Here is a 16,597-nt window from a genome sequence, read left to right as displayed (position 1 = left end):
TTTCTGAAATTTCATTGTTAGTATATAGGAAAGCAATGGATTTTTATACATTGACTTTGTATCCTGAAACTTTATTTGTTGTTTCTAATAGGTTTTTGGACATTCTTGATTCTTTGTATACATATGAGACTTGTCTACGATTTTCTTTTCTTGTAATATCCTTGACTAGTTTTGGTATAAAGATTAGTCTAGCTTTATAGAATGAGTCAGGTAACCTTTACACTATTTCTACACTTTAAAAAAGTTAATGTAAGAAAAATCAGGGAACCATGACACTGAAAAAAAAAACACCAAACATTAATTTTCCATTAACCATCCTAAAAGAAATGGAGATTTGCAAATTGCCTGAAAAGAAATTCAATATAATTGTTTAAAGGAAGCTCAGCAACTATAAGAGAACATAGATAGATAATGAAATCAGGAAAAGACGAGACATGAACAAAACGAGAAGTTCAACAAAGAGATAGAAATCATAAAAAGAACCAAAGAGAAATTCTGGAGCTGAAGAATACAAGGAATGAAAATGTAATAGTGTCAACAACAGGCTTGATCAAGCAGAAGAAAGAATCTGTGAACTCAAAGAGAAGTCATTTGAAAGTATCCAGTTGGAAGAGAAAAAAGAAAAATGAATAAAAAGGAATGAAGAAAGCCGTGGGATTTATGGGATACCATCAAGGGAACTAATCAACGCATTGTGGAAGTCCCAGAAGGAAAAGAGAATGCATTATGCAAGTCCCAGAAGGGAGGGAGGGAGAGGGAGAGGGAAAGAGATAGGGATACTTTAAAGAAATGGCTAAAGGAGAAAAAATTTGAGGAGAGAGATGAATATTCAGGTAGATGTAGCTCAAAAGCTCCCTAAACAGTTTCAACCTAAAGAGGACTTCTTTGAGACACATTACATAAAACTGTCAAAAAATTAAAAATTAACATAGAATTTTGAAAGCAGCAAGGTAGAGTAGTCGCATACAAGGGAAACTCCATAAAACTATCAACAATTTTGCAGTGGAAACCTAACAAACCAAGAGAGTGGGATGACATATTCATAGTGCTGAAAGAGAACACTGCCAACCAAGAATACTTTACCTGATAAAGTTGTCTTTCAGATATGAATAGAGGCTTTCCCAGAAAAACAGAAGCTGAGAGGGTTCATCACCACTAGACCTGCTTTACAAGCAATGCTAAAGGGTGCTCTTCAAGCAGAAATGAAAGGATGCTAATTAATAACATGAAAATGTTAGTGTAAGGAATGTCCAGAACTGTAGAGAATTTTTATGAGTTTATTTGGCGACAATTGCTGGAAAGCAGAATCTCAGTGGATTGAGAAAATGCTTTGAAGAATAGCAGTTGGGCAGCTTATTGTATACATCAGAATAAAAGGAGACATATAGAGAGTTACATGAAATCCACTGGTGGTAGATTAAGGAGGCAGGAGAAAGCAAAGCAAGGAAACCTCTGGGATTGGATAAAAAGCAAAATGGAGAGACACATACTTTTACATTAATGGATGCAGGATAGTAAACATTTACAGTATATAGAGATGGTATAAGGCAACAAGATAACAACGAAGGGTTCCATGGTCTTGTGCTCTGGTGTGGGTGGTTGTGCCTTCAGGGGGTCTGGAAAAGAAGATTGCCCTGACATTTCAAAGGTATGTTTGTTATCTTAGATGCAAAAAGACAATAGATAGGCTAACTTAAGGTAAAGATTGACTGTTGTCAAGAAAGCTACCGGCCTGGGATGTGACTACCTGCCATGACCTTTTGTTAGGAATTTTTATGTTCAGACCATCCTGTGTGGTTACTTTTGGTTGCTGAGTTTGTAAGGTTACCATGCAGGCCTCCCCTGAACTTCTCAAGTTTAGTATGTGCCCCTTTTTTTGTCCACAAAAACTTATGCAAGTATAAAACAATGATAAGATAAGTATATAGTCAAGTTCAGAATACCCTAATACTGTAATGGTGTGTAAAAGTGTTTATATAACGATAAGGGATTAGTTTGTCAATATATAACAGTTATAAATATGTATCACCCAAGAACACCTAAAGTTATAGAGCAAGTATTAGCAGAACTGAGGGAGAAATAGACAGCAATACAACATTGAGTGTCTTCAATACCCCACTTTTAACAAATGACAGATTACCCAGAGAGAAAATCAATAAGGAAACATTGGACTTGAACTATACTTTAGATCAAATAAATCTGTGATACAAATGCACATTATTTCATCCACAACAGCAAGATAACATGTTCTACTCAAGTATACGTAGAACATTCTCTCAGTTAGATCATATGTTAGGCCACAAAACAAGCTTTAAATTCAAGATGAGTGAAATCATATCAAGTATCTTTTCTGATGACAATGATATGAAACTAGAAATAACAGGAGGAAGACTTGGAGAATTCACAAATACCTGGAAATTAAACTACACACTCTTGAACAACCAATGAGTCAAAGAAGAAATCTTCTTAAATCATGTCCCCTATCTAAAACCTCTGATTATACACTTTAATTTCCTTCTTAGATTCATCATTGTTCATATCTGTTGTGATTATTTGTTTGATCCCCTACCTAGAACCAGAGAGGAAGATAGGGACCCTGTCTGTTTTTGTTCACTGATCAATTCTTGGCAGTTAGTACAGGGACTGGCACTATAGTGCTGTTTACAAGGTAGGATGAGAGAAACCCAGTATGTTTCTGTTTCTAGGATCAGAATTCCTTGACTAACAATAGTTAGTATTGTTAATATGAAAATATGTATAGCAGAGCCCAAAAGTTTTTACATTAATTCAGTTCAGTTTCACCATTGCAGTATATTACTGCAAAGGGTCTCAATCAGTTAGATGTACCTCTCTTATATTCGCATGAATTTAAAATTTGAGTTGCACATGTTTCAAAGGGCAGTAGATAGTATGCTGGTGTTTATTGAAGATAATGTGGCTGTTTGTTATGGTTCTAGGCAGTATGAAACTGTGGTCCCACTTGAAGACTCTATCGTAACTGAGGTGACAGCAACTCTGCAAGAATGGGCCAGCCTGTGGAAACAGCTTTATGTGGTAAGTAGGTGCTGATTAATTTATTGGATTGTTCAAGAGCCCTTGTACCAAGTGGAAAAATTACCCTATGCCAATTGCAAATTTATAGATTTCTGAATATTAGCATTTTTTCAAATGTATGTTCCTAATATTAACTGAAACATAGTAGACTGAGTTTTGTTCAATCTGAAGAGAAGACAGTATTCATATGTCTGCAGTCCCTCCACCCTATCTTAGTAAAATGTAAGGTCCATAACACCAGGGATTTTGGCTATCTTACTCATTGTGGTACCCCTAGAAGCTTTCATAAAATAGGTGTTTACTGAATGAATGAAGAAATTTGAGTTTCATTATAAACCTGATGGCGGTAATAGCCAAGAAGTTGTATTAACAGTTTCTTACATCAACTAAGCTTAAAGGATATGTCATATATGACACGTTCTGCTAGGCCAACAATTAATAAAAAGATTAATAAAAACCCAGTCTATATCCTGTGGAAACTTAGAGAGCGATAAGACACAAAATCTCGACTAAAAGTAAGTGACAGGGTTTGGGTTCTGAACAAGATGGAATAAACCCATTCGATTGTATTCCTCCTACTAATCACAACAAAAATCCCGGACAAAACCCATAAATCACCTACCAGAAAACTCTGAAAATTAGGGAAAACAAGGTGGACTGACTAGAGACCTTGGGATTCAAAGATTGAGTGAGTTCTTTGTTGTTGTTTCTTTCTTGCCTCCCATATATTCTGACCTGAGCTCTCGAGAAGCCCACAACCTGGAAATGCTAAAGGGTGCAGCCAAAAAAAAAAAAAAAAAAAAAAAGCACCAAGAAAAGCCTGTTCTCTCTAGCCAAAGGATGGCCCCGTAAGACAGAAACCTTTTAACCTATCCTGCCTGCTCTCTAGGAGAACATCACAAAAAAGCTGCATGCCTCCCTTCCACCCCAACAAGCATTGCAACAACAGAATCTGCGGCCACAGCTCTGTCTTACACACATACCCTTCCACCTACCTGCAGTAACAAAATTTGCTTCTCCAGTGGAGCCTGTGGGCTGAATTCTAACTTCTCCCCACCCCCCACAGCAATGGAGCAATGGCCCTCTTTAGTGGCACCCGTATGGAGGACTCTGATTTCCACCTCACCAGCAATTACAAGGTAGCACCTCTCCCCAGCAAAACCTGTGAGTGAGATGCTGGCTTTCACAATTATCCAGCATTAACAAGGTGGCGCCCTTACCTTACTGAGTTTTGTGGGCAAAACTCTGACTTCTTCCTCTGCTCTGAAGTGAGGAAGAAGCATACCTTTGCAAAGGAGCCTGTGGTTGGAGCTCTTGATATCCATCCACTTCCTCCCTGTGGTAATAAGGTGGTGCCCTCCCCAGCTGAGCCTGTGGATAGGAATTGGACTTCCACTCCTTACCCCACCATTAAAGAGCCAGTGCCCCTCTCTAGTACATTCTATGAACAGAACCCTACTTTTCATCCTTGCCCTGCTGAAACGAGGCCGGCATTCTCCCTGCCCAAGTACATGCTGAAGATAAAGTGGAATGGAGTTCTGTCATCTAGGTAACACACAGTGGGGAAAACCAGAAGAGTGCTGGAGAGACTTTATAAACTAAATTGACATTTGAATCACAGCCCACAGAAGTAAGCCCAGGATTCTGAATCTAAATAGGTTGACTACCTGCTAAAATAGAAGATTTAAATAGGAATCAGAGTGTCATAGTATAATACTTAAAAGTCTAGCATACAGCCCAAAATTACTTGTAATATGAAAAATCAGGAAAATCTCAACTCTTATGAGCAAAGATAATCAACAGATGCCAACTTTGAAATGACATAGATGTTCGAATCATCAGCAAGGATTTTAAAACAGCTTTTGTAAAATTGCTCCAATGAGCAATTACAAACACTCTCAAAACAAATGGAAACATAGAAAACTGCTCCAAAGAAGCAGAGAATATAGAGAATCAAATGAAAATTTTATAACTGAAAAACATAATAAGCAAAATTTACTGGATAGGCTCAGTAGCAGAATGGAAAGGACAGAGGAAAGAATTAGTGAACTCGAAGATGGATCAATAGAAATTATTCAAACTGAATAATGGGGAGAAAGTAAATTGAAAAAGTGAACTTAGCATCAGGAACCTGTGGGACAATAACAAAAGATCAAACATTTGAGGCATCATTGTACTAGATACTTGCAGAAAGGACAGAATGTGGAGGTAAAAAAACATTTGACGAAATAATGGCTTATATTTTCTCAGAAGCTGAGTGAACTCCAAACAGGATAAACTAAACAAATCCATACTCAGAAACATTATAGTGAAACTGAAAATTAAAGCCAAATAAAACAATGTTGAAAGGGAAACCACACAGTACCATTAGGGAAATGGCAATTTGAATGAGAGCAGATTTCTCATCAGAAACTATAGAAGACATTTCCAGTCAAATGGCAGTGTAGGTAAACATTGTTCTTGCCTCCTCTCACAACCACATCAAAATTACAACTGAACTACAGAACAGCCATCATTGAGAGCTGCCTGAATTCTAGTTCAACAGAAGTCCTACAACTAAGGACATACAGAAGAAGTTACCTTGAAATTGATAGGAGGAGTATTGATGTGGAACTGCGCTTTCCCACACCCACATGTGGTGGTAAAATTGGGAGGAATATTTCTGCTGTGAAGTTCCCCTCCGGAGAAGTGAGGGTTCTCAGCCCCATACCAGGCTACCCAGCAGGGTCAGGGAAGTCCTCTTAGCTTTTGGCTGTGAAAACCAGTGAAGATTGTGGCTGAGTGACACGGAGGACTGCTGGAGTCCCAGGCATTTCTCTTAAAGGGCCCATGCATGGACTTATTTGCTCTGAGCTCCAGCACGGGCAGCAGCTCGAAAGGTGCCAGGGACATACAAGGAGGAACTGAATCATCTGGCTTCAGGGCAAGGGCTGGAGGGGCAGCTTTCTTCCAGACAGAAGTGCTGGCAGAAGGCATTGTTCCTTTGTTAGCCCTCCCTAGCCAGTATGTAGACTTAGGTGAACACCATATCTGAGTTCCATTAACTTAATTGATATTGTTTACCTGGCCCTAGTGATTCCCTGAGACCCCACCCCACCCAACTTGTGGGTTCACTCAAGCCACTTCCAGTAGTTTTTCCATAAAAATGGTTGGTTTTGGCTCATGATGTGGACTTGCCTAAAATCTCTCAAATGTTCACAAAACCCAAACAAGCAGCATCTGGCTTCTGCATGCCACCTACCTTGTACTGAGAAGCCCCAAGCCCAGCACTAGCAACAGCAAACCTCGGTCTGCAGCTCAGTCTCTCCCAGGTACCTCCAAGTCCATCGTGGTGGCTGCCATCTGTGGATTGCTTTGTGGCTCATGCTAGGTGGCCCTGGAGGGCACAGGTTGAACTTGGCCTATGGCTCCTCCCATAAGGTCCCAGGGCCATACATGAGGTGGCCAGCTTTGGACTAAGCCAGAGCTCCATCCAGCTGCCTCCACAGGCAACACATCCAAAGGGCAGACTGGGCAGGCACCAGAGCCCTGCTAAAGCGAATTTTGCTCCATGAGGTCAGCCCCTGCACAATAGCTCCTCCACTGTAGTCACAGCCAGTTCTCACAACCAGTTAGCCAGAGGGTCAATCCCTCCCACTGACATGCAAGCAGCAACCAAGGCTCAACTACAACAGGAGGGCATGCACAACCTACTCAAGGGACACACCTGGAGCACCTGGTTCTGGTGACCAGGGAGACTGTGCCACTGGGACATCTACTACATAAGGCCGCTCTACTAAGGCTGGGAGACATAGCAGCTCTGCCTAATACATAGAAACAAACACAAAAAGGCAGCCAGAATGGAGACATAAGGAAACATGTCTCAAATAAAAAAAACAAACCTCCAAAGAAGAACTAAACAAAATGGAGATAAGCAATCTATCACACTCAGAGTTCAAAGGATACTCAGTGAACACTGGGGAAGAGTAGATGAGTGCAATGAGAACTTTAACAAAGGATAGGAAAAATGAAAATAGAGATAGAAAACATAATAAAGAACCAGTCAGAAATGAAGAACAGAGTAACTGAAATAAAGAATACAGTAGAGGGAATCAACAGATTAGATGAAGCAGAGGTTCGAATCAGCAATTTAGAAGATAAGGTAGCAGTAAACAACCAATCAGAAGAGCAAAAAGGAAAAAGAATTCAAAAAAAGGATAGTTTAAGGGGCCTCTGGGACAACATCAAGCATACCAACATTCCCATTATTGGGGTACCAGAAGGAGAAGAGAGAGAACAAGGAATTGTAAACCTATTGAAGAAATAATGACAGAAAACTTCCGTAACCTGGTGAAGGAAATAGACATACAAGTCTATGACATACAAGGAAGCACAGAGAGACCCAAACAAGATTAACTCAAAGAGGCCCATACCAAGACACATCATAATTAAAATGCCATAGGTTAAAGACGAAGAGAGAATCTTAAAAGCAGCAAGAGAAAAGCAGTTAGTTACTCTAAAGAGAGCTCCCATAAGACTGTCAGCTGATTTCTCCACAAAAACTTTGCAGGCCAGAAGGGATTGGCACAAAATGTTCAAAGTGATGAAAAGCAAGGACATACAACCAAGATTACTCTACCCAGAAAAGCTGTCGTTTAGAATAGAAGGGCAGAGGAAGAGCTTCCCAGACAAGGGGAAGCTAAAGGAGTTCATCACCACCAAACCAGTATTACAGGAAATTACAGAGGAACTTCTTTAAGAAGAAGGAGAAGGAGAAGAAGAAAAAAGGTAAAAAATATGAATAATAAAATGGCAATAACTGCATATCTATCAACAATTAAGTGTAAATTAAATGCTCCAATCAAAAGACATAATATGGCTGAATGGATAAGAAAATAAGACCCTTACATATGCTGCCTACAAGAGATTCACTTCAAATCGAATCTGAATCATATTGAAACACACAGACTGAAAGTAAAAGGAACTGAAAAAGATATTTCATGAAAATGGAAACAAAACAAAACTGTGGTAGCAATACTTATACCAGACAAATAGACTTTTTTTTTTTTAATTTCAATTTTTTTTTTGCTCCTCCACTCTACCAGCTATGAGACTTTGAGCAAGGCTCTTAGCCTCACTGTGCCTCAGCTTCCTCATGTACAAAATGGAACTAATAACAGCACCTACAAGACAGGTTTTGTGTAAAGATTAAATGAAATAGTACAAGTGAAAAACTTAGAACCCTGTCTGGCATAGAGTAAACACTACATAAATGTTAGTTGGTATTATTAAGACACGTCACAATGTGGGCTATCAACCTAAAGAGACTAAACTAAGCTGGTAACCTAATCATTTTTATAAACTCTCAGAAGATTAGAGCTAGAAATAGCCTTTAGAATTTACAGACTTCAGTCCTCTCCTTTCACAGATGAGATAACTGCTTTACAAGGAAAGGGAAATGATTAATTAGCCCAGAGTCCCACAGCTGGGAAATGTCAGACCACTAAAGCTCAAGTCCCTCCCCCTTTTTCTCCTTCCTCATACCTCAGTGCAATTCTATCGATATTTCTAATGGGAAAAAAAGTTTCTCTTTTCTAAGTAATCAAGTTACCAATGAACCTTTGTGACAAAACTGATTAAGTTGGGGGTTGCCAGTATTGTCTTGAAAGGCCAGCTATTGTTTCAGGTGTGTGTGGGAGGGAATCTGTAGGAGGGAGGGTGCTGGACCAGTGCTGTGAAAATCAGGAGACTAATGAGATGGGTGACCCTAGACAAGTCCTTCCCCGTCTCTGGACCTCAGTTTCCCCAAATTATGCGAATCAGATCTCCTCAACTAAACTTAGAGGTGCCTTGTGGACAAGGGTGATGATGTAAACACTCAGGTTCTAAGCTAACCTACAGAGCCTGCCTCAGTATTAAATAAGGCAAATAATTACTGACTGACACACTTCAAACCTCCTTTAGGTCTCTACTCAGATGCCACCTTCTCAGTGAAGCCTTCTCACTCTACCCTCTTTACAATGGCAAACCCCTTCCCCGCTTTGTTTATCTCCACAGTACTTAGCACCATCTGGGGACAAATAGACTTTAAAACAAAGGCTATAACGAGACAAAGAAGGACCCAATAATACCACCTCTGGGTATTTATCTGAAGAAACCCAAAATACTACTTCAAAGGGACACGTGCATCCATATGTTCATTGCAGCATTATTTGCAATAGCCAGGATATGGAGGCAACCTGGATGTCCATCAATGGAGGAATGGATAAAGAAGAGGTGGTACATATATGCAATGGAATATTACTCAGCCATAAAAAAGAACGAAATCTTGCCATCTACAACAACATGGATGGATCTAGAGGATATTGTACTAAATAGAGTAAGTCAGAGAAAGACAAATGCCATGTGATTTCACATACGTGTGAAATCTAAAGAACAAAATAAAACAAACGCATAGATACAGAGAACATTTTGAGGATTTCCTGCTGGGAGGGTGGTTGGGGGCATGGATGTAAAAGGGGAAGGGATTAAGAAGTACCAATTGTTAGTTACAAAATAATCATGGGGATGTAAATATAGCATAAGGAATATAGTTAATAATACTGTAATAACTTTGGTGTCAAATGGGTACAGTATTTATTGGGGTGATCATTTCATAAGTTATATAAATGTCTAATCCCTAGATTATACACCTGAAACTAATATAATATTGTATGTCAACTAATTAAAAAATAAAACAATATTAAAAATTAATTAATTAATTTAAAAAACCCCTACAGAACACAGAAGGAAGTGGCCCAACATTTTTCAACTATTGAAAGAGAAAAGACTGATGTTACTCCAGAATTGTGTATCCAGGAAAAATATACTTCAGGAATGAAGAAAAATAAACACACTTTCAGATTAAGGAAAGCTAAGGAAATTTGTTGCCAAATAACGACTATAGAAGTAGTCAATGAGACACAACTTAATGTGATACTTGGAAAGTTAGGAATGAAGAAAGTAGGAGGAATAAATAAATTCTCTTCAGTATTTACAGTTGTGTTTGATGACACAAAGCAAAAACATTGATGTGGTGCTGAATGTATATAGAGGTTATATTTTAGAAAACTAAAGTAGGGAGGAAAAGGAACATATGAGGTATGATTAAAAACTATGGTGAATGTTTAAATTTAAAAAAATTTATTACAGTAAAAGACACATTGCCACTAATCTCCCTCAAAATATTCCCCCTCACTTCGAACACACTTATCCCATCATACTTACCACTTTCTGAAGCAGTTCTGGAATTCCTCTATTGTGTCTTTAGTTGTGCTGTTGTGGCTGCCTCGATGTCCTGAATCAATAGAAAGCGTTTACCTTTCATGGTCATTTTGACTTTGGGGAAGAGCCAGAAGTCTCACGGTGCCAAATCCGGTGAATAAGGTGGATGAGGACACACTGTAATGTTTTTGTTTGACAGAAATTGCCATACCAGAAGCCATGTGTGACTCAGAGCCTTTTTGTTGTGATAAAAATATATTGTGAATGCTGCTGCCAAGTGCCATCCAACAGAAAGGCAGGGATCTTCAATATGGCACGTCAGACCTTAGTAACAGTGTATGACAAGTTTAAACTTGTTTGGTGCAGTAGGTCAAGTGTGAGCTTGACCGTTGAGAGAAGGTATGTTTTTAAGTGTGCCGTAAATCATCCTCCATCATGACAATGCTCCGTGTCACACATCACTTCTGTACGGCAATTTCTGTCAAATAAAAACATCACGGTGTGTCCTCATCCACCTTATTCACCAGGTCTGGCACTGTGAGACTTCTGGCTCTTCCCCAAAGTCAAAATGACCATGAAGGGTAAATGTTTTGAATTGATTCAGGACATCGAGGCAGCCACAACAGTGCAACTAAAGACACTCACGAAAGAGGACTCCCCGAACTGCTTCGGAAAGTGACAAGAATGATGGGATACGTGTGTTTAAAGCGAGGGGGAGTATTTTGAGGGGGATTAATGGCAATGTGTTTTTTGCCATAATAAATTTTTTTGATTTAAACATTCACCTTATTTTTCGATCACACCTCGTATATGATGTCCATTCATTCCTCCTTATCATAAACCCTTTAATCATGTTTGTCTGAGTTTCTCTGTGACATTCATCTCCACGAATGACAAATTACATGTTCAATTGTGAAGATGAGTTTGGCTACTATAAATACCATGTCTAACATGCAAATGTAACAAATTCACCAACCACTTCCCCCCACTCTATCCCTACTGAGTTACACAATGACATGATCTTAGTACAGTCTTTCTTACACTGGTTCCTACGTTTACGAGAATATCTTTTGAGATTTCAAAATAAACCTATTATAGTTTACAATGCCTTTTGGAGTGTTTTGAATAATACGATTTTAGATTTTCTCTTGGCATTATTATAGAGCTATTTGACATTATACTAGATCTTATATCTGGCATGCTTTTATATTTTAAAAGAGTGGCATTAAACTGTTTGAGAGGCAGATTAAATTACATAGCCTAAAAACAATATACATTTACATAGAACTCTGTCATCAGCCTAAGCTCAGGCTTATATCGTACAAGAAAGGGTGTTACAAAAGGATTCTCAAGGTGTTTAAGTATACTGCTTTGCTATATGGGAAAAGTATCATTTAGCGGAGCAGTACACTGCTGTGATCGTAAGTTGTCGGAGCCTGGAAACTCATCGCCTAGCAACCACGTACTGACTGTGCATTCTCCAGGCAACATTCTCCAATCTCCTGTGCATTCTGTATGTCTTGGTGTTTCTTCTTTTTCAGCCATAGAAATTGTAATCTTTTAACAAAGATTGCTTTTTAAAAATTAAACTTATTGAGGGTGACATTGGTTAATAAAATTACATAAATTTCAAGTGTACAATTCTATAATACATCATATATTGCACTGTGTGTTCACCAAAGTCAGATCTCCTTCCGTCACTGTATATTTGACCTCCTATACCCTCTTCTACCACTCCCTTCCCCCTTACCCTCTGGTAACCACTAAACTCTTGTCTGTGTCTATGAGTTTTTGCATGTTTGTCTTGTTCGTTTGTTGCTTTCAGTTTTATATCCCACATATGAGTGAAGTCATATGGTTGGTTGTCTGTTTTTTCTGTCTGATTTATTTTGCTTAGCATGATAACCTCAAGAGTCATCCATGTTGCAAATGGCAGTATTTCATCTTTCCTTGTGGCAGAGTTGTATTCCATTGTGTATATATATACCACATCTTCTTTATCTAATCATCTATCAAAGGACACTTTGATTGTTTCCTTGTCTTGGCCACCGTGAATAATGCTGCAGTGAACATCAGGGTACATATATCTTTATGGATAAATGTTTTCAGATTTTGGGGGTAGATACCCAGAAGAGGGATTGCTGGGTCATATGGTAATTCTATTCTTAATTTTTTGAGGAACCTCCATACTGTTTTCCATAGTGGCTGTACCAGTTTACATTCCCACCAGCAGTGTATAAGGGTTCTTTTTTCTCCACAACCTCTCCAATGCTTGTTTTTACTTGTTGTGTTGACAATAGCCATTCTAATAGGTGTGAGGTGGTTTTGATTTGCATTTCCCTAATACCTAGTGAAGTTCAACATCTTTTCATATATCTGTTGGCTGTTTGTATGTCTTCTTGGGAGAAGTGTCTGTTCAGGTCTTCTGCCCATTTTTTAATTGGATTTTGTTGTTGTTGAGTTGTATAAATTCTTTATATATTTCGGATATTAGCCCCTTATTAGAGTTGTTTGCAATTATCTTCTCCCATTCAGTTGGTTGCCTCTTATTTTGTGGATGGTTTATTTTGCTGTGCAGAAGCTTTTTAGTTTGATATATAGTCCCATTCATTTATTTTGCATTTACTTTCTTTGCCTTTGAGGTTGAATTCATAAAATCCTCTCTAAGACCAAGGTCCATAAGTTTACCTGTGTTTTTGTCTATGCAACGTATTGTTTCAGGGCTTATATTTAGGTCTTTGATCTGTTTTGAGTTAGTTAGTGGCAGTGTAGTTTAATTCAAGTTATACTACAAAGTGACAGCAATCAAAACAACTTGGTATTGGCAGAAAAACAGGCAGACAGACCAAAGGAATAGAATTGGAAACCCAGAAATAAACCCACATATATACGGGCAAATAATTTTCGACAAAGGAGCCAAAAACATACAATGGAAAAACCAATGCTTCTTCATAAATGGTGCTGGGAAAATTGGAAAGCCACATGCAAAAGAATGAAAGATTGCTTCTGATCTTTGTGATTATCTCTGATAAGGACCACATGACAGGGATGAATGCATTCTTAATTACTTTTGTTGTTTTGCAGTCTCTTTATCACAATACTGATTTTATGCTACTGAACACACATTGGTCGGACTGATATATTGAATCTGTAACAAGTGTTTCTTTTTACATTGATTAATGTTTAGAAATTCTATTCATAAAAATAAAGACTGTTCTAGAAATTTATCATCCCTGATCTTTTAAAATTTAGTTTAATGTATTAATAAAGGTAGTTGGTAGTTATATTTTAGAATTACCCTATATTGATTATTTAGCTGATCTACTTTAATCATTATAACAGTCTATGAGGAGGTAACATTTATTATTCTATTTTATAGAGGGGGATACTGAGGCACAAAAAGGTTAGATAACCTGTTCAGGGTCACCTTTGATCACTACTACTTTATGGTTTTCAACAGTGACTTAAAATTTTTTTTGCATGCACCTCGTAAGAAATACATTTTACACTGCAGTCTAATCCACATATATAAAAATGTCTATGTATGTTGACATATGTGTTTATATGCATATATATGCAGACTTACCTATAGATATACTGAGACAAGTATTGTTCACTGAAACAATACTCCATACAATATACTCTATTATGTCTGTTCTGGTGTATTTTAAAGTAATTGCTGATTCCAACTCTCTAAGTAGATTTTATGACTTGCTAATGGGATACAATCCACAGTTTAAAGAGCACTGATTTGCAAAGTGATGTTAATTAAATTATCTAATTTTGGTAATTATTTTAAGTAATTTCAGTTATTATTTTAAGTAATGGAAGGTTATTATACAGGAACGCAGTAAAATTTAAAATACTCAGGTCTCAAAAAGATTGGGACTTTGGAGTTGGTTCTAGATCCAAAGTAGTTCTAGAAACTTTAGTGGCTTTAAATGTTGGAGTTCCTTAAAACTCAGTCCTAGACCCCCTTTTTTTCTCATTCTCTTCCTACATTACACCCACAGTTTTAGTATCTACATACCGGTGTTTACCATATATGTATTTCTGGCCTTGACTTCTCTTCTGACATTCAGACCCATATATCCATCCAGCTGCCTACTCTCCCTAAACATAATACGCATAGGTGTTTTATAATCTGTCTGATAATTCCAATAGCTCAAATCTTTGAAGTCTGTTTATTCTACTATTGGTTCTGTCTGCTCTGGTACCTCAGTGCTTCACTGTCTGGCTATGTTGCTCTTTGTTTTGAAATTTTGTTTGTGGAGATGCTTTGAGGCCTAGGATAAAAGAGCCTTCCTCTAGAGAGAATTTTCACTTACTTCTGCTATGTCGAGGGGTGATAGTCTGGAATTACTTTCAACAAAACTAAAATTGAGGTTTTCTAGACTACACCAGTGATACGCATTGAACATCAAATTCACACAAAGGCATTGAAGTGGTAGTTACAAGCTTTAGGGGAAAGGCCTCCTACTTCGTCTCTCTCCAGCACTAGACCATCTCCTCAGTCCTGTGGGGGTAATGTGATTTCCTTCTGGTTTCCTTACATCCAGAGTATAGCCCTGGGAGGTCCTTGTTTAATGTGGGAGTACCTCCTATTAGACTTCACTTGGGTGAGCGCTCACATCTGTTTCCTTAGCCCAAAAAGGCTGTCAGAGCTTTGGTTTTGCCTAGATTAGCAATGCACTTAGGGAAAAAGCAGTTTAGGTTGCTTAGCTTCTTTCTCTGGGTTTTTGACTTAATAATTTTTAATCATATTGTTGGCTCTTTGACATTTTTAAGAAACTGGGTTTTAAAAATATGCAGTAATTTTAGATATTTTCAGCAAGAATATTTAAATAAGTCAGCCTGGAATAACTGGAAATGGAAATCTTCCTACTTATCTCCCTTGGATTATCTCAAGTCACCTCAGACCTGGCACTACCTTTATAAGACTCCCAGCCTCCTCTGCTCCTCCACTTTGGCCTTTTCCCTGTGCTTATCATCTTACTTGTGCACATGGAAAATCCATATAAACTCAGCAACTCATACTCCACATTTTTGCTGCAAAATATATCTTTAATGTCTCCATCTCTGTTATTTTCATTCTGATCCATTATCTCTCACCAGTACAACTGTGGTAGAATCTACACCTCCGTTTTTAGGCTTCTATATTCTGTTCTTCACACTGTAGCCAAAATGACCTTTTAAAAATTGGGTTTGATCATACCATTTCCCTGCTTAAAATCCTTTAATGGCTTCCCATAACTTTCAGAACAAACACACAAATTCTTATTGTTGTTGAACAGGCCCTGTAGAGTCTGGTCTGTGCTACCTCAGCCATGGAGCCTTAGTGGTAATTCTGTATAATACAGGACTGGAAAAGGCTATTGGTCCCAGGTTATGAAGTTGCTATTTCATTTTCAAGGCTGTGGGTAGCCACAAAAATGTTTTAAGCAATGGAAGAATATAATTATATATTTTTTTGCAGTACTGATGATGGAGTGGAGTGGAGTAGCAATGCTGAGGAACGTGTGAAGATGAGAAATAGTGTGAGCTGAGCCAGGAGAATGGCAGAGGATGCAGAGGTTGCATACAAGAAAAAATTTAGAAGTAGAATTAGTGAGATCCAGCAACTTACTGTATGTGATGGTTAAAAGAAAAGCAGAAGGCCAAAAAAGTATGACAAAATATTTCACATGTGAATTTATTAAGCAGTTAGTTTAGATTGGGCAATGTTATAAGCACTTTAGTATATTCCCTTTTATTCTTCAGAATCACCCTATGAGATAGGTATTATTAACATCCTCAGTTTTTTGGTAAAGGAAACGATGACAGAGATTAAGTACTTGGCCCATTTAACACAGCTATTGAGTGATTGAGATAAGATTTCAAACCTGTACTGTTTCTCGCTTGAGAAATCCAGTGGACAGTAGTTGTGTTAGCTGAGATATCAAACATGAGAAGGGGGGCAGACTTTGAGGAACAAGTATGTATATGTCTGAAGATGAGGAAGAAAGTGGGGGAAATAGAAGATGAGTTTATTTGGGGCCATCTAGGAGTTATCCATCAACAGTTGGAAATGTGAGTGTGGATTTCCAAAGGGAATTGGAGAACAGAGTTATGCAGTCGTCAGTCAGTGATGCTTGGAGCCATGAAAGGGCCCAAGATCACCCAAGGAGAAAGTGACCTCATTGGCCTGGTGTGAGGGCTCCGTTAGGTAACACGTGTAAAGAGCACTTAGCCCAGTGCCTGGAGCACGCTAAAAGATAGATAAATGTTACCTGTTATTATTACTGTGAAAGTAAGGGTGAGA

The 16,597-nt window shown here is 38.2% G+C and overlaps 1 protein-coding gene across 7 annotated transcripts in view; it reads left to right on the top strand.

Moving 5' to 3' along the window:
• The window catches only part of DOCK3 (dedicator of cytokinesis 3), a 306,392-nt gene that overhangs the window by 69,457 nt on the left and 220,338 nt on the right, over window positions 1-16,597 (top strand). For 6 of the 7 annotated variants that reach the window (XM_033131981.1, XM_033131979.1, XM_033131980.1 and 3 more), the window contains exon 5: window positions 2,958-3,054. In XM_033131981.1, coding sequence (XP_032987872.1) covers window positions 2,958-3,054 — 97 coding nt within the window. Of the gene's footprint in view, window positions 1-2,956; window positions 3,055-16,597 lie in introns of those variants that run through there. The other variant, XM_033131983.1, reaches the window with a different exon arrangement.

The sequence above is a fragment of the Rhinolophus ferrumequinum genome, chromosome 17 (genome assembly GCF_004115265.2).
Source record: "Rhinolophus ferrumequinum isolate MPI-CBG mRhiFer1 chromosome 17, mRhiFer1_v1.p, whole genome shotgun sequence".
Classification (NCBI taxonomy): Eukaryota; Metazoa; Chordata; class Mammalia; order Chiroptera; family Rhinolophidae; genus Rhinolophus; species Rhinolophus ferrumequinum.
This window is presented reverse-complemented; position numbering and strand designations above follow the sequence as displayed.